This window comes from Anopheles maculipalpis, chromosome 2RL (genome assembly GCF_943734695.1).
Source record: "Anopheles maculipalpis chromosome 2RL, idAnoMacuDA_375_x, whole genome shotgun sequence".
In the NCBI taxonomy this organism is placed as follows: domain Eukaryota; kingdom Metazoa; phylum Arthropoda; class Insecta; order Diptera; family Culicidae; genus Anopheles; species Anopheles maculipalpis.
The window spans coordinates 32,512,536-32,536,080 of NC_064871.1; the positions used below are offsets into that span (position 1 = coordinate 32,512,536).

At 41.7% G+C, this 23,545-nt stretch overlaps 3 protein-coding genes across 11 annotated transcripts in view; 1 reads left to right on the forward strand and 2 right to left on the reverse strand.

Moving 5' to 3' along the window:
- The window catches only part of LOC126558283 (serine protease snake-like), a 483,926-nt gene that overhangs the window by 87,969 nt on the left and 372,412 nt on the right, over window positions 1-23,545 (forward strand). The gene's annotated exons all lie outside the window — the stretch shown is intronic.
- The window catches only part of LOC126559705 (ataxin-2 homolog), a 111,423-nt gene that overhangs the window by 63,205 nt on the left and 24,673 nt on the right, over window positions 1-23,545 (reverse strand). The window lies entirely within an intron of this gene.
- Window positions 1-23,545, reverse strand: part of LOC126556657 (RIMS-binding protein 2) — an 82,000-nt gene that overhangs the window by 38,501 nt on the left and 19,954 nt on the right. For 8 of the 9 annotated variants that reach the window (XM_050212061.1, XM_050212059.1, XM_050212060.1 and 5 more), the window contains exons 2-3: window positions 18,778-18,885; window positions 4,839-4,937 (exon numbers count right to left, since the gene is read on the reverse strand). In XM_050212061.1, the coding sequence (XP_050068018.1) occupies window positions 4,839-4,937; window positions 18,778-18,882 (204 nt within the window). In that variant the 5' untranslated portion in view covers window positions 18,883-18,885. Of the gene's footprint in view, window positions 1-4,838; window positions 4,938-18,777; window positions 18,886-23,545 lie in introns of those variants that run through there. The other variant, XM_050212066.1, reaches the window with a different exon arrangement.

Sequence of the window (23,545 nt, forward strand, 5' to 3'; positions counted from 1 at the left end):
AAATGGGAAAAGAATAGTTAAACATTTTACGGTCTTTACGAGCAATTGTAGAATAAAGCACAATAAATTGCAAAAAGAAGTAAACTGATAAAAACGTTTCACATTGAATGTTTTTGTAAAGCTCGCTCTCGAGCACGAGTAAACGTTTGGATACAATGTGAAAGATGCTTTCTTCATTATTTTCCAGCTTCTCGAACTTTGAAGGATGATTTAAACTGGAAAGAATTTAGCTCAAGCATGCTCTCTACGGAATCTTTGTGATTAATTGTGATCGCAATAATGTTTGAACTTTGATGGACGTGCTTAAGGCTGGTAAGAAAATATCGCTTTCCGATCGATTAATGCACTTAAAGGTACTTCCGTAGAAGGGTTCCCTAAATTCTATCGGGGGTTTAAAATGCAAGATGTTTCATTAAATACTCTTCTCAAAATACAAATTTAATCCACGTAACGTTTATGTAAAGTAACATCGCCCAAAGTACAAAACGATTCTTCAAAGTCCCGAAGAATAAGAATTAATATACTGTTTTAGTTGTCCGAATAGTTTTATTAAACGATGTTCAACAAGTACCAAGTTCTTTTCCAAGTCAGTTGAAAAAGTCTTTCAAAAGTTGTCCAAAGTCTCTTAAGCTTCTTCACATTAGCAAGCATTTGAGATAATTGGATATTGCTGATATCTCTAGACCTGACTTCGTATTAAAGGACTGTTTATGTATTGCCAGCAGTTGGATGTTGAAGTTCTACCCGATCTAAGCAAAACGGAAACACAGGTTGTGGTCTTGGTGGTCAAGATGGTGGACGGAAATTTATACCCACTGGAATCAATGCTGATGATTTGATGTTGGTCTAGTTTTGTTGCGACATGTGGCTTATGGTTTTCATTTGTGCCATTTTTTCAACTCAAATCTTGTTATTATAGAATCTGAAGCACATTTTTTTCATTATACTCTCACAAAACTCTTATGAAGAATTCAATAGTGCAAGATTTGTGGCTTTTTTTTCTTCCTCCCTCGTTTCCAGCGCATCACACGACAAACTTCAGACTTACGAGGTTTTCACCGAGCTACCCTCGAACCGCAATATCACAAACCAAGCCTCCGGGAGGTACTCGTGAGCGTAAAATTAATGTATTTTCTTCTCCACTCTGTTTCGCACTGTTCTTGTAGTGACTTCTATAATTGAATAGCCACTTTGGGGGTAATAAAACAGACAAGCTCACGTAAGTTCGCTTGCGTATCGGTCATAAATCTCGCTCCACGATTTGCGACGATGTCAGGAGGCAAAAGTCGCCGCTTTGCTTGAACCGAGGCTGCCAGTCTAGCGTGAGGAGTTTGTATGTATGTATGTGTGTGTGTGTTTGTGTGTGATGGAACCATGGTAGCTGCGTTTGACCCGTAAAATACCGAGGTTTGTGTATGTTCGCCTGCCCGGGGGAACCACGAGGTGATGGGTTTTATCGGTCCCTTGCAGAGGGCGACCGAGTTGATTCGCGAGAGTTTTGTAAAATACCGTGCGTTTCCGATAAACCGTTAAGGTAGCTGTTGGGGTAGATTTCATGCGGTTTTAGAGCAATGCAGGCAGGTTAGAAGGCAAGATCATAAATATACTGTTTAGTTGGCGAAGCGTTTTTTTCTGTTTGGCAAGACAAAAAGAAAAATGAATTGCTGAAATATAGAATGCCTACAGATTGGGTGTGCCCTATCGGAAAAGTTTAATTTAATGATTTGGCAAGACACTACTACAGATGCCAGCAATCGCGTAAAGATTCATTTTTCACTCGTTTTGATACAGTGTTTGTGGATTGTTTTTTTTTTTTCATTCAGTTGAATTAAACAAACTTTGGATCCCTTAGTGGAAGAATAGCAGAAGTAGGAACTTTTAAAAGGTTTTTGCCAATTTTTCCAAATGTTATGAAAACAACTGGGCGTCTCCATGGTTATTAATAGTGAAAACACGACCAAGACACGAACTAAGTAGTGAAAACACGAACTAAAAGACACAAATTTATGATTTAATTTTGGATTAACTATTTTGCAGGTAAATAATACTTTTTAAATTACAATGTTTATTTTTAAAATTCTATTGCCAAATTTTACCTTTGTTTTTAATTAACTGGGCGTCTCCATTTTTAATTGATTTTATTCGTTTATTCATAAATTAACATTATCTGACATAATTTGCCTAAAATACGGTGAAAAGTACAACACATAAAATTAATCCAAGAATCGTCAATATGATTGTCTTCAACTGTTCCTAACTTGATTCACTGCCGTATTCACCGTCGTATTTCAAAGCCGTCAATCTTTTATGATCTAACGATTCAAGCTCAAAAAACAAGCATCTAGTCCGGTAGCAAGTGATATTACTGTACTAAACTTAATTATGAAAAAGTTTTTGTTTAATTTTGCTCCTGAGTTTTAAGCGACACAAAAAAAATAACAATCGTTAGTAAATGCCTGTAAATCAACGCTCCTTTAATTTCAAATAAAAACCTTAATTTTCAAGTAAAAAATTACGCTTTACCAAACAGATTCCAAAAGTTCCTGAGTAAGTTTGTATCACTGACAAATGAGTATTTTTTTAAACAAACCTCTTAATACTTCACAATACCATCGTTTACCTGAGGTAATTTTTTTCGGTCGATTACCTCAACCTCAGACGATGAAAGGAAAAACATTGTTCAAACAACCGAGGACAAACCACCGCTTCAAAATCCTCGTCCTTTTCTCGTCCAATTTTTAATACGAGCTCCTCATATTTCTTACTCGACGGCCATCTTCGAAACAGGACAATCGAACGTAATGTTTCACCCATTTGTGCTTACCGTTCGGTCAGTCTTGCTCTCGAATACATTCCATACCGTTTCCGCTCCGTCGACTGGAACCGGAACGGAAACAAGCAAATGGCTCGCCACCGACGACCACGACGGCGATGAGCTTCTCTCGATGAAAAATGTAACTTCTCAAGACGTAGATCAGGTGCGGTTTGCGAAAAGCCTGGTCTCGTCCCCTCACGCTAAAAGTCTTTCGCTCTTGCGTTTAAAAATCGTCGAGGTTTGTCTGCAATTTATCACTTTTAATTGTATAACAAGCTGCTGATAAACCGGGCGTGGTTGGCTCGTTCTATAATGTTCCGATTAGCACGGCTAGTGGGCTTTTCGTCTGCTTTTCCCCCGGCCGGCCAAGAACTTGCTAATTACTTCGTCATTTTTGTGTAATGAAAAATGAACGGCCCGGCCCGGTTTGCGAGCCGTTCCGGGCGGTTGCGGCGTGTCATCGGTTCGCTGAGCGCCACCATTTCGGGTCGTTTCCGGTGTTGCTAGCTGCTGCTGCTGACGATGACGGTCGTGATGAAGACGGCGATGATGATTACGTTGCGCTGTTCGTTTGCCAACGGCTTTCCTGTCACTAGTTTTGTGCCACGTGGTGTTTCCGGTAACAGTTAAGGTAAGAAAGTTATCACGGCCCCTTCTGCTTGCCCATCACCTTCTCACAAGCGTGGGCTGAAGCAGCAGCTGTGAAGGGGGAACGAAAAACAAGAAACAGGCAAACACAAACACACACACAAATACACACAGTGTGACTGCTTTTATCGTCCTTGACTCCGAAATTGACTGTTAATCAGTGGGAGTGTTTTTTCGGTAAGGGTTCAACGTGGAAAAGCAGCCCACAAAACAAAGTGCGGTGAAAAAAAATCCTCCAAATAGCCACTGTTCGAGGATGCTGAAGGTCGATGCTGAAGGTTGGCGTTGACAGTTGGTGCTTCAACCGTGAAGGAAGCGCGGTCTAGACTTGTGTTCCATTGACGCCCCGCAGCTAAACAGCAGCTTAGCCTGTACAAACAATAAACCACCCACACGCACGCAACGCTGATCGGGAGGGTTTTCCCTACAGCTCATGCAACGACAAAACAACAACCAAACACACAGCAAATGGTGAAAGTTTTCACAGATGTATTCTAAACGGTTCGAGTCGTTCCACCTGCACAAAACGCACAAGTAAGACAAGGCAATAAACGGTTTCTAAAATTAACACAGATGTGAAAACTGATTAAAGCTACCTCAACCTATATAACATACGCAACAATACAACACACGACATGAAACATGAAACGATTTGAAATTATGCTGGTAGCTTTAAGCGAAATAGAAACAGAAAAGCGAAACGGGGAAAAGTTGTAGATTAATAAAGGATAATCAGTAATAATATGTTAAGAGTCAAGACAACAAACTAGAAAGATATAAAACTCAACAACAAATGCTGTTCAACTATACTAAGATACTGATAATAAAGCTACACGATTGATAACAATTTGATAAATAGAGTTCATGTGAAGAACTAAGCGTTGAAAGATCGATAGCACTGAGAAGTAGTAGTAGTAGCAGATACGTGTGTTGATGTTGATAGGATGTGTTCTGTTGAGGCTGTACATTTACAGCACCTGTTCGAAGGTGATGGTGATAATCTGTCCGCTAAACACGTCAAGTATAGGATCTTGACAAAAATGAAGTGAAATTTGTAAGGTTATGTGTATCGAAGAAAAAATTGATGTATTTGTGATGTAGAACTCTCCTGTTTCGAATACATTTGAAGTATATAAAAATAAAAAAAAAGATAAACAATGCTAAAATCTACAAAAAAATTACATGTTACTGGTTGAGGAGTTGTTTTGATGCTTTGGTTCGTTTATTTGGCTGTGGGCAGGATTGCTGGATGTGTGGGTGCAATGATGCAACGATGGATGGAAGGCTTGAGGGAAGAAAACAGTGTGTACGTAGAGAGCGGTGTGTTTTGTGTGGGAAAGGTATGGTAAGTATAGAAAAATTTGTTAACACAGACCTTCTTCTCCAACTCGCGGGCTCTGGACTGCAACGTTTCTATCGGTTCACTTATCCTACCCATGCCGGACGACATACCTCTAAGCTGTGCCAGAGCGTCCTGTAAATGGAGCGTGTGAAGAGAGAATCAATGAGAAAAAACGGTGTGAGTTGGATGAGATGCGAGATTGATGATGTCTCGGGCCCGATGTAAGAGCACCGATTAAAGGTGCGGCCCATCAATCAGGAGGCGCACATGGAGCCGGATATACATGAGTAAGTGCATGTGCCACGAGCGGCCTTCCCTATTCCGGTACCGTAAAGGCTGCTAGGCTAGATTTAGCGCGTTAAGTAGGTGAAAGGTACCATTTCGGAACAAGATAATCCTCGATTCGTGTTTGTCTTTTTTGCTTCATGATGGAGTCAGTCATTGAATCATTTGGAGTGTTCGATCGCTACATAAGAAAACAAAACGATAAGGTAGCGAACTCCATGCAATGGAAATAGTTTAAATTGAAGAACCATATTCCAACGGAGTCAGTGCTGAAATGTGCCTCCGCACGATAGACAGACACGACACACTAGCGTTTGAAAGTGCTCCATTTTTAACAATGAACCTTTTGTTCTGCGGAAGAAAACAAAAGAATCGTCCAAAAAGCTGGCAGGCAGCATTAATTGAGCCAAGAAGCTCAACGATTCGAACAATTGGAAAGGGTCCAAATAGCTGAATATTCTGCAAATGAACTCCCAATAATGAGCACCAACACCAGTTTTGTGAAAGAGGGAAAAAATTATCCTTTCCCTGCCGCTCAGCAGGATGACAGATGATTGGAAAATTATCGAAAAGCAATTAGCAAACCATCCTTGCTTTATGATGCTTTTTTATCACTTGCGCACAGTGGTTTGCTCATTTGTTTTCTGCTCATTTTTGTTGAAGTTTTTTATGCGAAAGTAGCATAATGATAACCTTAATCGATAAATGAAACGAAGTAAAGAACTTTAAGTGACCCTTCACGTAAGCAATGATTTTAAAAAAAATAATTAGATGACCTTTTTTAAGTGATATGACCTTTTTAATGTTTAATATAGAATATGGGTAACTCCTTCGGTACAAAAGAATAAATGAATCATTTTTAGCTGCCTGTTGGCGCTTATCAATGAAGTGTTCAGCAAAACGAATAGACGAGCTACAGTAATTATCATCTGCCCTTAATAATGTTTCCAAAAGATGTCAACGAGAAAAAAAAAAATCCCTAGTCCCCTCATTTCTTTCGGAAAATGCTATCACACCGACCAACGGGCGTACTTCACGTGATGCTTCTTAGGTTATCTCCAGCGCCGAGCAATAAATCGTAGCAAAAGTGACACAAATATCAACACAAATGAGTGATCTCATTGGTTATTTCGGGGCTGGGAGATTTTGAGCAAAGTAAGGCAGCAAGGTTGTCGCTTGTGAACTTGCCTAGGGGCTTGCGTGAGCAGGAATTACGGCGTGTTGATTGAAGGACATCAATGTGTCCGGCAGGCGATATTTTCACACCCTAGATAATGGTGTTGTCAATGGCATACCGAACGCCATTGTTTTTATCTCGACTTCATGGGCATAAAACGTTCAACCGTCCCGAAAAGGACGGATTGTAGCCAACAGGATGACGTGTGACTTTTTGAACAGACGACCTACAAGGTCGGAAGTATTTTGATTCTGAAGCTGTGGTTCGTCGCTGGGGATGATGATCGTGAAGAATGGGCTCATGAGAAGAGTTTTCTAACGAAAAGTATTTGTTTTTTTTTTTTTTGGTTTCCGTCCCATATCTTGGGATGGTACAGCTAGTTCCAGTACGCCATTATGAATCATGATAGGAGTGAATAAAGGATGGTATCGGTAGTGCCTGAGATGAGCCATCATTCGCGGTGATAACAATGATGCTAGAGTATTTTCGTTCTAAGAAAGAAAATGAACGAAAACAGCACACACACACTAACACGCGTATGTCTTTGATGTTTAATTCAAAGCTAGATATGCATGCATATAAAGATAAGGTTAAAATAGGAAACTTTAAACTTGAAGTTATAACTTGAAATGTTAAATCTTGAATAAAAATCGTGCATAAAAATTTGATTTGGCTAGAGTTCTATTAAAAACAATCGGGGGTAACTATTTGAACAGAAACGAAACACATACTTACAGGAGGCGAACACACAGCGCAGCGTAACATACGATAAGCAGCGTCAGGATTATTACCCTCGATCCATTCGAAGATCTCATTCTAAATAATTAAACTGAGAACGATTCGTTCAATATCACGAAGCGTCTACTCTCACCCTTATGAAGCTACCAACCAATAAAACGTCTTCGTGCGACGCTATCGGAATCGGAAAATGGGTGAAATCGTGTGTACAAAACCGGTTTCCCATCGCACTAAGTGCACTAAGTCGCCATGCTTGATTGGTTGGCGTAACGACGAACGGCAATGTCATTGCCCTGTTGTCCCTTTTTGCCGTGTTCATTACGCGAGAAAAGCTGACTGTCTGGCGCTACACGAAGCCGCGTAAATGATAGCGACAACGTGCAAGCGTAGTGGCTGTCGCCCCAAAATCTTCGCTCTGTGGGTATAATCGAAGGGCACAAAGTAATAACGCTTATGTCATAAGCTCGGTGTCGCAAAAACCCCTTTTTCCATCCGCTTATCGAATCATGAACGGGTGAAGGGGGAGGATTGGGAGCAAAGGTCGGGAATGTGAAATTGTGTACCAGCCATACATGTCACTGCTAGCTCGCGTTTGGTCTATCTGTGAGTGTAATAATGGATAAATTGTGTCCCATTAATGAAAGCAGCAATTTTGGTACCGTCACGCTAGTACTTGCCGGGTAGCGATTGCTTGATACGCTTCTGACAAGCAACAGCGCTAAATGTGTCCAGCACAACATAGCTGTTGTGTAGAATGTATCACGAAAACGGAAATAGAAGAAATGCTTTAATAATAGCAATTTGAAATTTGTAATGAAAAATTACTGTACGTTTATTGTACAGTGAAAAGGTTGTTATTATTAAAATCGATAAAAATGTATATTAGGTTATTGTTTGCAGTAGTCGAGTATTTTGAAATTTCCTTGGTAACTTCCTAATTATGCATTTCTAATAGAAGAATAATCGCCACCTTCTGGAGGAAGATTTTAGATTTTTTAGTAAACGGATGGACACTGGCGGAGTTGCAACAATGACAAACGCTAGGAATGGTAGATTCGAAAGTTAGCAGTGGGTCGATCATGTCATGAGAATGATACCGGACAACAGAGCCCTTAAAGTCATTTTAGACTGTTTTAGAAGTCATTTTGGACGCGCCAGATCGTGAGCCTGCAACTGGTAAAGATCGTAGTGTGGATGTAGCACGCGATAAAAAAGAAAATCTAAATTGCACATACAACGTCTTGTTTAGAGTACGGGATCATGTCTACAACGGAAGTTTTTATTAAGAAAACCAAAGTTATGAACATAGTTTAAAAGTTTCGTTTGAATGATTTAACAACGCTTGATAATAAAGAACCATCGTTCACTCATAAGTGATTCTTGTATGCCAGATAACATTGCTTGTTTTATTGTAACATTATCAACCGTTTCGAAGGTGACGCAGGACTGTTGAATTGATTCTATCTCAACAAAGAACAGTTTCCCTTAATACATCTTTAAATTATACACTTAACCGAATATTCATCCTTCAGCATGGGGAGAAAGTATGGATGGGATTCGAAACCTATGTATACTTATGTGAATAGGTAGGTCCATGTGAGAATAGTGTCAATAAGTCATTAAGGACTCTCTGTTGTTTGATTTTTGTCAGAATTGGTCAAACAATTATGGTAGTCTAACAGTTTGGTCGGGCAGTAAAGATTCGCCGTAAGATTGACTACTGCTCGTAGTACAATGTAAAGGTCTTACGATTTGTCATCACAAATGTTTAAATTGGTAATCACATTTAGCAATATAAAGGTATTTAAAAAGAATTCAATATTGATAATAAAGATTCGGGGAATCAAATTTTTAAACTGTGATTTTAAATCAAGTAATCAGGTAATTTTTATGTATTAGCCTTACCAGAGTCTGTTTATCAGAAGATTAGTGAACGTTGTACTGCTCAGTTTAGAAGTCCTAGCTATATGTAAATCTTTACAAGGTTAGTAAAAAAATTGCAACTTTTTGTTATGCCTGTTGTACTTGACGATGAGCTATTGTATTTGATACTTCGCTTTGTAAACTTGTTCATAAAATTACAAGCTGAAGTAGTTGATGATAATAGATTCTTCTCTTCAAGATAACACATTTTTTCACCTAAATTATACCGCAAACCGTCACAGGAACAATGTGTGTATACCTCCAATGCCTGGCCTATCATGAACCGGCACTGGCGGTTCATGATAGGCCCACAACATTTGCACCCTATAAAACCGGAGCGGATATTGGAAAATTCTGAAACTGGGTTTTTGCTGTCCCCAGCAACGTCCCCACGTTTATAAATAGCACAGTTATTTAAAGACCCTGACATGGTTGATCAACAAGCGCGGGCACCACTCACTCACCTTTTGCCGACGTGGTCTGGGCAAACTAAAATGTCCAATCGATAGGAATCATCAAATGCAAGAGGACACAAATCGATTCTACACCCGATACACTGGGATACCCCGATCGAACCAAGAGTTCCTCAGAGCTTCCACAGGTCTGCCGCTTTTACGACGCAAGAATTGCAACGCATTGAAACAATGTGTGCCATGAAGCTTGCCAGGCTTGGTCTTGTTCGGTGTTGCTAAAGATAGCACACACCTTGCACATGGGGCTATGTGTGTACGAGACAGAGAGATACAAGGATTCAGGGCGAAAAAGGGTGTTCATGGGGGACATGGTGGAAGCAATTTAGCACTTTCCCGCGTCTAAGTCGAAAGCGTAATGCTTTATTAGGTACGAAAGCGGAAAGCGGATGATTATCCCCATCTTTGGCACTGCTTCTCGCTGTGTCTTTGCGAGTTTGCCACGGGCAGATTGCACTGGATATTGATTTTGGTCCATGCAAGAGCGCTCGTGCTCGGAAGAGTTTTTTTCTGCGCTAGCGTGCTTCGCAGATGCTTAGTATCATACAAGTGCACAAAAACACACACACACACACACAATCTGCCTTTTGGGCTGATTTGATTTATCGGACAAACAGCTTCCAACCAAACGAGCGCCCCAAGTGCGCCTTCCTGTTCAGCCGAGTTCCAGGAAGCACAAGTTTCTGTGAGCGGATCACGCGTGGTTCTCGCTTATTGTTTCTACGCGAAAGTCATGTCGCCGTTGCTTGGTGGAACTTTTCGTGTACGGATTGTATTTTTGTGCCTTTTTTTTTTTGCTTTCCCATTATTGCTATTGAACTCATCTTGAGAGTTGTGCTCGAGCAACAACAGAGAAAGAAAAGACAAACTTTGCCATGTTTAATTGATGCCGGACAGTGAGGCAGCTGTAGCGAGCTACTAGGGGTTTTTGATGGCAGCTATTTTTACTTGCTTTGTTTTTGCTCTCTTTTGGGTGAACCAAAACTTTTCAAGCGTCTGCTAAAACTTGATACGTTGTTACAACCAGCGCAAAATGCGGTGAAAGCTTCCTCACGGCGAGATAGGCAAAAGTCCGCACCAATGTTGTGTTTCGTCGCAATGTTGTTGCGAAACATGAAACAGTTGGCTGTGTGAATGTTTTCTCTGCTGTTATGTTATGCTGCTGATTTTGTCTGAAGAGTTGTAGGAATAAATTATTTTAGCCTACAAGACAACATACTGGCTGGCAATCATAGCCCAGCGGCGGAGTAGCGTTATTGTTAGCTAAAAGCTTCCCTTCAAGTGGGTTGTCTCGAAAAACTCCATCAAACAGTGTCTTTGCAATTCAATGATTTTATGAAGTATAAATATGTAAGAGATTATGAAGGAGAATGCGTGAATCAAACGTTTCGGGGTTTTACAATGGGAACCAAAAAAAACGATGGAAATGAATCCTTGGCAGTATGTTTTGTTCTACTTAGCACAAAGTAAAAAAAAGCTTGAATACACACACTCTCATTGATATGTTTCACCCGTTACATAATATTTGCCATTCAAAAACCCGATCGTCAAAATTATTCGCTGCTCAAAAACGCTCCGTAAAGTTCGATCGATTTTCCATCGAATCGACTCAACCTTTGACTCGATTAACGGTTCCGCTTTTCATCGGAGACCCCATAACCATTAAACGCTCTTTATGGTAATCTATTAAGCCATCAGTTGTTACCGGCTCATAACGTCTTACGTCTTGACGCAGGACGCTTTCGAAAAAAAAAGCCAAACCCAGAATATTCAGTGTACCGCGCGTTACCGACACAACTGCCTCTAAGCTGTACTTTACACTCGCCGAAACCGAAACCGGCAGCCAGCTAGGTCAGCAATAAGGGATCCCACAGTGTTAGGAGCCTGGGATGGGAGGTTAGTAGATAAGAAGTGGAAGAAGCGAAAAAGAAAAGTGCACACGTAAAGAAAATCCATCCAAATGGATTTTGATTGCAAAGTCTCGTCTCTGTGTGTGAAGAGCCGCTGATGGAAATCGATACTTGATACTCTTGCATCCCACCCAGAAGCGTCGTCGGTTAGCAGTGGCATGAAGGGGTTTTCCAGGACCCTTCAGGAAGCAGGAGCTTACGGAAAAGGAACATTTTTCACCGTATCTTAGAGTGTAAATGAAAAGGACTCACTTTATTATGTTGTATATCCAGCATGTGAATGGTACCATCAGCGTTCATCGCCCTCGAGCGATTTAATGGTAACGGTCGTAGTTTTCGCCATCTTTATGTATTGGTTGGTTAAATTTTTGTAATTAAATATTTTGTTTGAAATTTGATTTACATAACTCTCTTATTATGCACTATAACAGGCTCACGTACTTAGTCTGGAAAATGCTTTTTTGAATGAAAAACTCCAACTTTATTTACATGGGTTAAACGTAAGAAATCTAGAAAAAACACGTCCAGCTAATGTTACTTCCCGGAACACGTGCAGTGTTCCAATAAATCAATTTTTGATAGTATTAAATATAAAGGCTAGGTCCCAAATGCTTCCAACACATGGGCAAGCTCTCCGATATGTCTACGGTGTTGAAAACGCATAAATTATTGATACCTGTGGCAGCTGGAGCCTGATCGTGCGTTTCGATCAGTTGTTTTGGGAAAAACAAACAAAGAAACATGAGAAAAAAACAGACACAAAACAACACAAACAATCTCCTCAGGACGCAGACTGCTTCAAGATTTCCCCTATGGTTTTGGCATGCCTGGCAGCAACGGCCGTTGCTTAACCAGTTTCACCAGTCCCGATGATGGCGCCCGGTTAAGTCAATTTACTGTCCAAACAGGAATATACCTTTTGCCAGCGAGCGAATTTTTCGCTTATGAATGGTGGTTTGGTTGGCTCGAGGGTTCGAAGGCAGAACAGTGTTGCTGACTTTAACTCTTATTTCACCAACTGACGGAATATGCGAGCGACAGAGAACCTAAGAAACCAGAGCGGTGGAGTGCGGTGTGGGCAGAAATTCGCTAGAGTTATGAGTTACGGTCGACGTCTCATAAATAATAGAAGTTCAACGTTTTCGTGCCCCGTTTCGTTGTGGAGTTCGGGGTCTGCCGTGTCGAAAGTCTGCCTGCCCGGATGAACGTGAAAAAAAGGAAGTCCATCGATGGCACGCACCGTGTGCGGCTCTTTCTGGAGCACCATGCAATGTCCATAGTGGTTGTTTGAAGTCTAAAAATATGCTGTGTTGCCCTATCGGCTCTCCTAAAGGTACTGCCATCCGCACCGCAGTTGGCAGTATCGATCGAGCCAGAAAAAAATCCATTTTTTGTTGTTGCCTCTACCGGTTAGTAACCGTTTTTCAATTGTCTTGTCATGATTAGAGGGATAAATTATGATTTACCGGATCGGTCGGAAAGTGGCTGACTCGATTCCACTTTTCCACCGCGGCTAGCAAAGGACGGTTGTCGTTTTTGGGGATCGTCGTTGAGAAAGGATTGTTTTCCTATACTTTACACGCCAAGGGAGGAAGCACACCACGGAGAGTGAATCATTTCAATTTTTTCAGATTCTAAAGGAAGTCTTTCCAAGCTGGTACCGACCGAGGAGCAAAGCTAGCCATCCATAGGAATGATTACAGCTGTTGCTTTGGAGATAGGAAAATTCATACGGAGAAACGATGATTGACACATGTAGGGTACACGGTATTTGCAATCTTCCTGTACTTGCTGCTGGGGTAATGTATTCAGGGAAGTATTTTATGCTCAGGACATACGGGACCGAAGTTTGCTTTGACGTAATGATTGTCTGTCTGTCCGTCTGGGAGGAATGCTTCCCGCTGTCGGGTCCGTAATGTAATGACCTATTGAGGCACTGGAATGTTATTTATTGAAGGGTTCTGCATGGTGTCACTAGGAAAGTACACCGTGAGAAGGATGTTTAAAGATGGATTGCCTGATTTTTGCTGCTAGCATTTGAGATCCAGGGCAAGTATTTGGTTTTGATTAAATTGAAAATGCATCATGCAGCAGCAGAGTGGAAGGGCTTTCTTAACTTACTCATTGTTAACTAACAATTATGTTTGTGGTACGTTTTGCTTAAAGTGTACATAAAATGACAACAAGAAGAAGTTATTTTACTAGATGTAACGGTCAACCCATTACTTCTAGTTTTTGAATAAAACAGTCAAAGCAATAATTAAATATGGTTGAAATACTACAGTCAGAAGGTATTCTTGTTTTGTGTCTTAAAACTAATCGAATTTTACAAGACAAGGAACTGTTAGATTTCCTGTTTATTTTCATACATTAATCCTAGTTCTTTTTTGGAACTTCCAATGACATCAACGTGCCATTTTGTATTTTTCTTGCCAAAAAGCTTTAAATTCATTCTCGCGACATCGGACATTATTAGCTAATGTGACCTTTTATTCCAATGGTACTATCATTTTCTACATTACTTTTACCCTCGATTTTACACTCGAAAACGTATGGAATCTCATTTCCATCAACTCGAAACGTATCTAAAACATTTCTTTATTTAAAAACAAGATAAATTTAAATAAAACCAATACAACCCACAAAACATATTGAAAGTTTTTATACTTTTACTTGAAAAAGCATTACTTAGCTCCGATCCGGTTGTACACTGGGCAGAAGACCATTATTCCAATAACAAAAGACTGCAATCCTACCTTCCAAGCTTCACCGCTAAAGGCATGCAGGCATTTTGGCATAAATTTGCACTGAAGGGATTTAGAGCCGGTTTGCAAAACAACCAATAAGATTCCGGGCGAGACAAATTTGAAAGCATCGAGCACATCAGGAGGGTTTGAGTTTTTGGGAAAAGGTTTCTTTGTTAAAGCGTTTGCAGCCGTCTTTCGCTTCAAGGTTAATGGGGAAGATAAAGCTCTATGAGACGAGTGTTGGTGTTGGTAGATGCGTATGCAAAATGGCTCAATTGTTCAAGGTATAATAAAATTCACTTTTAATAAAACTAGAATTCGCTAGAATGCAAATGTAAGTAAAAAACGTAATGTAATGAAGTAACCTGAAGATTTGCCACGCCGTATGGAGCATCTTCTCCAACGAAACACAATCGGCTAGAGGCTAGGGAGCTAGTTTGCTCAGTTTTTCTTCAGAAGTTACTACTGCACGGGGTGCTGACTTCCGGTTTCCGGTTTTTGCACGAAGTGATGTGGAAACAACAAGAAACAGCACAAACCGTGGCACGTACACCCTTTGAGAGTCTTTTTACCTTTCAGCAGCTTGCACCCAAAATTTGTTTCCATGCCACCGTACGTGTGTGTGTGTAAGGCAGAAGGGACAGGTTGTGGAAGTCTTTGCATAAACCATCAGCTCTCATCATCTTTCCCGGTTTCGTTGCTACCTTCCGGTACTCAAAGGCGGGATTGGAAGGATTTGAATGTGTGTGTGTGTCTGACGGACAGAGCTTGAACATACGTGTAAATATACACACAGCGTTCTACACATATCTTTGCGGCAATTGAGGCACGTAAGCTTCGTCCTGCTTTCTTCACCAACCCCATGCCCATCCGTCCTAGCGAAGAAAGATTTTGGAGTTTAAAATCTTTATGATCATGAAAGTAGTCTTGGGTGGGTGTCTTTCCACCAGAAGCAGTGTACAAGGTGTGCGTGGCAGAGTCACGAGCTTTTTGCCGGAATAAATCCGACCGCCACTCTGTATTCTATGATACAGTGGAGGTGAAACACATTTGACTCATTTCCTTTCGCAAGTGAACCGCACACCGCATGCAAAATGGCGATTGTCTGCTTGTTTATGTTTAGCGTTTAGGGGTTTCAAGTGTATGAACATTTGAGCCGTTATTCCCACAAACATACACACACACACAAAAACACCCAACAATATTCTATTTTACTTTATAAAGTTAATCATAGGCCGCAAAGAAAGCGTCTTCAAACTTCGGTACGCTCACTCAAACAATTTCCCGACACCGGTTCCTAAACCAGTGAACCACTAATTGGATGACGTTACCGGGCGCGTGTATGTGTGGGCTTAGGTGAACGTTATGCTGGAAGGAAAATTATTGCAAAACGAATCCTTAACGAATCCTGCCACTCAGTACCGGCGGGAAAGTTGTCGGACGGGTTCGTTCCCCGACACGGCAGGGGCATAGAGTCCACCATCGTCACATCGTGTTTGGTGTGGGCGTGTTGCGGTCGGTTTGGCTAATTTACCGGACCGACCCACAAAACCGAGCTTGAGCTTTGCAAGGATCAAAGGATACAGGGCTACGGTACGGTTCAAGCGAGTGGAAGCTTTCAAGTCAATTACAGTTGATGCCGGCCCGAAAAAAAGCTCATGCTCATTTCGGAAAAGCCTTGGCTGAGGAAGTTTCGGGTCTGGGGGTTGTATAGCAGCTCTTCCCATCCCTCCAAAGGGGTAGTAGGTAAGTAATGTACATCCCCGGAGCGGTGTAAAATGCTAACACAATAAAGGTTTTGGGCTTTTTGCCAACAGGAGTACCATAAGTTGGCTACCGAAATACCCTGCGTTTTGGAAAGCTAAATCGCATGTTTTATCACACTATTGTAATGATTTATTTCATTTTACACAGACGTATGCTTGAGGACGTTTGGCCACTAATCAGCGGGTAGGAAAGCTGTGCGAAATTTTGACTTTCGATTAGAAGTACCGATTACAGCTTAAATTTGACCTCTTCGAAGACACAAAAGAAACAACAATTCTTAAAGGTGTTTATTAGCGAAAGGAACGTGTTAGAGGAGCTGAACCATACATCCGCGGGAGAATGTTTCCATCTCCATCACAAATCACCTTACGCAATGGCCATCATTTCCGTCGCTAGTCGTCACGCCCGTGTTGAAATGGTATGCCTTGTGTGTGTATGCTTTGTTTCTGATTTCTTTTCTCACCAGAGTTTTGAAAGGATAAACCCCCTAGCATAGCTGCTGGCTTTGCTGGTGCGTGCCCTTTGGCTATTTTTTCATATTAATCATCAAGCAAGCGAAACGGATACTTAAAAGGCATGAGCGGTCAAAGGAGGTGTAGAAGAACAAGTGAGGACATTTTCTGCACGAAAGGATTAAAAAACAATCGCAAATAAACACGCAAATTATCGCTTACAAAACAGGTAAAGTGTAAAACAGAAGAGCTCATGAAGTCTGGTACGCGATAATGTGAAATAATGTAATAAATTCTACAATTCGATTCACATCACTTGGGGTTTTGGGTTAGGTTTTTGATGTAGTTTTGAAGTTGGATACTTATTTATTAGCATTTGAGGTTTGTTTTGCAAGTCAACTGTGTTTCTTGAGGACACTTAATTTATATTTTTTTACAAGCAATCTGTTTACTTTAGCACTCAATTTTGTTTCCATTTTCCTTTCGGCGATTTATAGGCTCCCACGCAAGCCGAACTTTTCCCACGAAACACCACGCCAACGAAAACACACGCAGCAAACAATGAAAAAATAGGGCCAATAATGCCCCTTTTATTTCAGTCGATGGTCATTATTTCGGACCGTCTCGCTCTCTCTTTCTCTCTTTATAGCCACATTGCCCAAGGTAAGTAGAACATTTACATTTAATCAACCACTACGGAAACTGTATTAAATGCAAACAAACGACCGAGCACAGGGATTCTGCCTGTGCTGGTACGCGCATTTACTCATTTCCAACAATTTTCTACCTTATTTGGTACGTATCCAAAAAGTGGTTTTCTGCGTGTGGGATTCTTTGAGGTGCGTTGGTTGTAAAGCTTTCCAATAGGTGTAAATTCGAACTGTACGAAACGCACACATACTCATTCACTCACTTTTTATAATTAACTTTCAATTTTGAAAATTACACTCTTTATGAAGAGAGAGAGAGAGAGAGAGAGAGAGAGAGAGGGAGAGAGAGGGTGAAAGAGAGAGAGAGAGAGAATGAATTCAAACACTAGGATCCATTTTTCCGGGCTTATAATATCCTGGTCGGAGACAAAAAAAAGGGACCGGGAAATGGTGGGTACACCCAGCCCTGTACAGAACGAAATTATTCAACACGGTTTTATAATTGGCACGTGTGCCAATTTTCAAAGCTCGCCTGAGAGGAATGGATCCCAGTGCTGTGTCCTTAGTAATGATGATTGGTTTTGTGGGTAATTGGTGGTAAGCGCGTGTGTGTGTTTGCCAGGCAGGGATTCAATTGTGCCAACCACAACAGTTGCGTCAAGCAACAGACGCTGTTCGTAAATTTAATTAAAAGCTTTTAAATTCCGGCCCGGTACGGATGAGAGCAATTTGGCCAGAAAGTGCTCGTTCGGTCCTTGGAATATCCATATGCTCCATAAATAGATAGAATAAATGATCGTCAATCGATTAGTGAGCGCAAGAAGCCGGGTGAGCTCTGGTGTGTTTTTGTGCTTAATATTACCATGCCCATTCGGTGATTAGCCAAGCCGTAGCACGCTTTAACCATTTCACCTTAAAGCGCCATTTTGTAACGCTTCAGTTTTATTAGCTTTGGGAAAAACATAATCACAAATGAGTTGATTATACAGCGAAACGGTATTCGATCGCCCGTTCTCCATGCACTAAAGCATGACGAGAGCTTTGCTTTCAGAAGCGGGGATAAGAATCATGCACAATTAAACATCGAGTCGAAAGTAGAAGTAGCAGCAAGCATAACGTAATTTCTATGCAAATTTTCTTCACTCTCCATCGAGCTGCGAGCGGTTGACGACCGAAAGGTGGTAGCATTTGAAATACTTTTGCCATTATTGCCACCATCCGACCAGCGAAAAAAAAGGTCACTTAAATGGTGAGGAAAATGACTTTTGATGCTGATAAATGTGTATGGATTTGGGAGCTTTTTGGGACTGTTGTTTTTGCGCTCGCTCTCTTATTCAAAACAGCCTTAAAGCATTCTGTCTTTTTATGGGTTTACTGTGTTTCATTAAGGATAATTAATCTTTGATCGTTTGCGATGAAAGTGTACAAAAAAGTAAAAAAAAGTATTTGTGCTAGGTTTGTTGGCAATCACTGAAGCGCAATGATCCTAATGCTCCGTGATGGAGCTTTGAGAAGAAATTGAAGAAGAGAAATTGATTGGATTTTATCTGTTTGTGTCTGTAATCCGTTTCGTTGGACATGTGCAAATTTATTTTGCCCACCAAAATATTTAATCTACCCTAATGTCAGGATCATATCACGCTAAAAACCATTTTGAACTTAATCGTTTCAAAATCCTTAAGCAAATAAGATATTCGGTCTGTATGTTTTGGTCATGTGACACAATGTTTGGGCAGTGTAGCGAGACGGGTAGTTTTAATTATGTTTTCAAACACGAACACCAAACTTAAATATCCAGAGAAAAGAAAAGGAAAATCCAGAAAAGCACCACAAACGTCGGGCCACAAACTTACCTGGTGTGCACGTTCTGCTTCCGCTCGGCGAGCTTCGGCATCCCGAAGTTGCATACTGAGTGAGTCCAACATGGCGTCAGACACCCACAGTGCGTCGTTGGACATCGTCTAGAAGGAGAAAAAGAGCGAGAGAGAGAGAGAGAGACTGTGAGCAAACACTGTAAAATTGTAGCGAAGCAGAAGATGAGCAACGTCCCACATCACCTCAAGACACCCGCTCCATTTCCCGGGCTCTCGACATCGGCGCTAAGTAAAACAATCTTACAATTTTATTTGCGGAAGACAAAATGCGCCTCGCCCCTAAAAAAAAACCAAACCGTTCCGGTGCCAGTTTATGCCTGCGTATCCCATTCCGGAACCATTCCAAAGAAATGTAAATTATTTCAAATGACTAACAATCTTCTACCTTACGAGCCGCACGCAGCGCACACGGCAGCCCGCGAAACAAGCGAAAGTTTTCAAAATTTCGAACGAACGTCAAGAAAAGTAGTGAGGCAGTCGCTTCGGGAGGTGAGGCGCCGGGTAGCATCAGCCGAGTAGCTGATAAATGATAGTGACATGAAAATGGCAAATGGAAACACGCCAGGACCAAACACCGACTGCTGCTGCTGGCGGGCGGGCAGAATGGCGGCCAGAATGAAGATGAACACAATCGTAGGCAGAAAAACGGTTAGCGAAAACCAGTTACGCGCTGTAAGAACGCAAATTTCACAATCAGCACAACAGCAGAAAATGGAGGTTTGAAATACGCACCAACAGGGCAGGAGCGGCATCTAATGACGCGTTGTACTGATTCCCGTAATCGCGGTGGTACGCGGAATGAGCATCGCGGTACGGGCGGGCAGGTTTTGGAGACACTTTTATGCCTTTTTGGCTTCAGAGACAGCAGGAGGTGACAGCGCAGAAGATGAAAGCCAAAGGATGGGCAGCTATTATTTTCTGCTGGGTTGCGACGGCTAGGCAGTAGCAGGGCAGCAAGCAGTGGTGGTGCTGAAGCTGGAAAATACGTTCTGGTGCGCCATGATGGCGTGTGTTGGCCTACATTCACCAAAGCGACCCGGGTACGACGTGACAAGCAGAGCTTTGTGTGGAAAATGTTAATTAGATACGGTCGGTTTCGTGTCTAAGCAGACGCGAGACATCATCCACGACTTTGTTCCAAAAGTGGGGGTTTGGTCCGGGACATCGAAACGAATGCCGGATAATAATAATAGTGCGCAGGGTGCTCAGGACAAGACTCAAAATTTGTCTACAAAATGGTAGTGGTGAATCAGGATTTCGTTTACGCTTTCTTTTATCAAACCTACAAATATACATTGCTCGTAAAGCATCATAATCATACTGTGAATGGATTGTTTTTTTGCTTTATATCGTTTTTTTTTTCTGTAGGATTAATACTCCTCACCAGGACACTCCTCGCTGGCCTGAAGGCCCTAAGTAAGGCTGCACTCGTGTGCCACAAATTATCTACCATCGCGAGTAATCAAATTTCGATTGCTGTACACTGGTGTACACTACTTACTCCACTCTGCTGCCCTTACTGAGCCCTGCCGGGAAAGTTGGGCCACCCACTGAGTGTATTCAAATTAAGGGTGATGTTTTATTCATCGATATCCTCGATCGGTTGATTGCTCGCTTTCTGTGCTTGCTACACGATAAAGGCACCCATAAAGCAACCAATTCTAGAGTACGTTTGAACCCCTTTTTTTTGTCTTCTCTGTACAGTGTTTCGTGAGCATTGGTTGTTTTTGTCTTCGTGTTTGTAGCCGATTGTATTATTCCGTTGTATCTTGCCGTAATTGCACTCGAGCACGGTTGCATGAAATTTTCAACGATGTGTCATTTTTGTTTTGTTTTATTCCAGCCAGCCAGTGGAATGTTTACTGTACTCTGTAGAAAAGAAAGGCACCGAAGTAGTATGCGCCGGGACTTTGCATTACTGGGCACCCAGTTCCGATGGTGATGGAGGCCGGGCATTTTGAATCGTGAAGGTGTTTTGTGCGTTAAATATTTATCCTTCTGACGTTCTGTTGTACACCTTTGTTGTATTGAGCTGTTGTGTCACAATCACAGATTTGCTGGGACATGCGGTGCATTTTGTGCGATGAAAGATTTATTACACTGGGCTTGGTTAAGTGCATGATTGAAATACATTGTAATTGGCCCATTTTTTATTTTTACTACGATATAGTCCTTTTTGCTTAGTGCTTCAAGATTGATCAACGATTTCAGATGATTTTTTTCTATTTTTAAAGAAACAAACAGCACAGCAAATAATGAATATTGGCAAATATAGGTCAGCCTGATGGACATGCTGTCTGTCTATTAGCTGGCCATACTGTAAAACTAATTATTAATTTTCAATGACACAATCTCCCTGAGGGACTGCCGTATGAGGTTTGATGCTGACAAGGGTTTGATAAGGTGTTTTTCTCGCAGTTAACTAGCAATGAAAACAAATACTTGGTGCATGAGATTTGGTTGTCTGATAAATATCAACGTTGGAAAAACCGTAGTTCTAGAAGAACTGCAGCTACGTGCTACCTGTAACACAACATGATTCAGACAAATGTGATAAAATTAACAGAAAGGTAACCGCACTAAGAAGCAACAATTAGATAGATGTAGCAGACTATTCGAACATCTTAAGAACTAAGGTTACCTGCTGCTTTGACAATAAATAAAGCTCAGTTAAATTACTTTAAGAACTATTAAACTATGAGTTGCACTTCCAGTAACCACTAAGTTCCAGTTAAAAAAGTTAAAGGGAGTTCTAATTATATGACCAGCTCGCCAGAACTTAACTTATTTCATTCGTTGCTCTATCATATGGCCATTGAACAAAACAAATAGCCTGGCACTAGAACTATTTCCTCCTTCCAGAACTACGATCCAGGAACTATCCGTGGCACGGTTCTCTACCGATCTCTTCAATTTCTTGGCTTCGCCGATGACATTGACATCGTGGGCAAGACGACAGCAAAGGCGTGTGTGAGGCGTACACCCGACTGAAACGTGAAGCAACAAGAATCGGATTGATGATCAATGCGACGAAGACGAAATACCTGCTTGCCGGAGGCTCTGATCGCGATAGAGCTCGAGTGGGAAGCAGCGTGTTAGTCGACGGCGACAACCTCGAGGTAGTAGAGGAGTTCTGCTATCTTGGGACTGTCGTAACTTCGGATAACGATGCAGCGAAATCCGGAGACGCATTGTTCAGGGGAATCGGGTCTACTACGGCCTTCACCGTCTGCTGAGATCCAGAAGACTTCGAGACCGCACGAAATGTGAGATATATCGCACACTGATTCGTCCGGTGGTCCTATATGGCCACGATCTTTGCCACGAACCAACCACGAGCTTGCTGAGCTATACGGAAAACCGGACATCCTGACCGGTAGCAAAGACTGGCAGGATACGATGGCTGGGGCATGTTATGAGGATGCCAGACTCATGCCCCGCCAAAAAGGTATTTGTCAGCGACCCCCAAGTTCGGCACGAGGCGTCGGGGAGCACAGTTCGTTGGCTGGATCAGGTGAAGGGTGACCTGTCGGAGATCGGGTGCCTACACGGATGGGAAGCTGCAGCCAGGGATCGAGCTTCCTGGAAATGTATTGTTGACTGGGCCATGTCACGACGACGTGCTCTTTAAAAGAGCAGGGCAACATAAGATAACTATTTCCTCCAATACTCTCGCCTACATAAAGGTTTTAAAAAACCTTCTAAGAATCTTCATAATATGGCTATAGCGACATATAGCATTGACAATGATCTATCTGACATCTTCTAGTGCGAGTAGAGATCCTCAAGGAAACTGTAACTATTACTCATGGCCCATCTTTTTCAAGTCGTACAAGAGATTGCTGAATTTTTTGCAAAGTATTATGATACAGGAAATCGGCAACTTACTAGTTCTTCTCAATGCTACAATGGATCAACAGGGTGCAATGCAACGCAGGTCAGGGACGCTGATATCACTTACGCTAGAGATAAAAATCAGAGTAAAACTAGTCACCAAAATGAGCTGCTTTGTTTAACTTGTAGAGCAATTTAATTTCTTCAACATAAACATTATGTTTCAAAGTGACGCGAAAATCGCGCAACAAAATATATCCAATGCCTCACCATTTCCAGCATGATGGATCAATAGGGCCCGCGATCAACCATTGTGCGGTAGCCCTAATTGATTGCTCTTTACCGCCTCACACTCTTCATTTCTCCCCGCCTACTTCACCAAGTATATCTTTGGGGATCAAAACACTCGGCACCATTTTACCCGTTGACCTCCGACAGCAGCAAAGTGCAGTTGCGCGATGCTGGTGATTTGAAATTAAGGATAATAATTGCATTCAATTACTGTTGCTGTTGCTTCGTTGCCCTCCCGGCTCTCCCGTCGCTGTAGTACATATATCCATGCTATGTGTATCGTTTCATCCCCGGAACATTACCCCTTCGCCACCGTCAAACTACTACTTCCGGCCAAGGCAACCGGGAGTTCGGGATCGGAACAAAATTGAATTAGGTTATAAATTATTACTCATTAACCTAGAAACTAGAAGCGCGTAGCGTTCGCTTTTTCCCAAGATTCCTGGAACTTGAGGGGGGTCTAGAGGAAACCATTTTTCCCTTCTTTTCTGTTTTCACGAACGGTTTCGCCAGCCGAGTGACAAGTTAAGTCCGACAGTTTTTTTTGTCTACTACCCTTCCGGATCGTGCTTTACCATGGCAGGATTTGTGCTAGTGTGTGGCCAATGAAACCCTTTCTTGG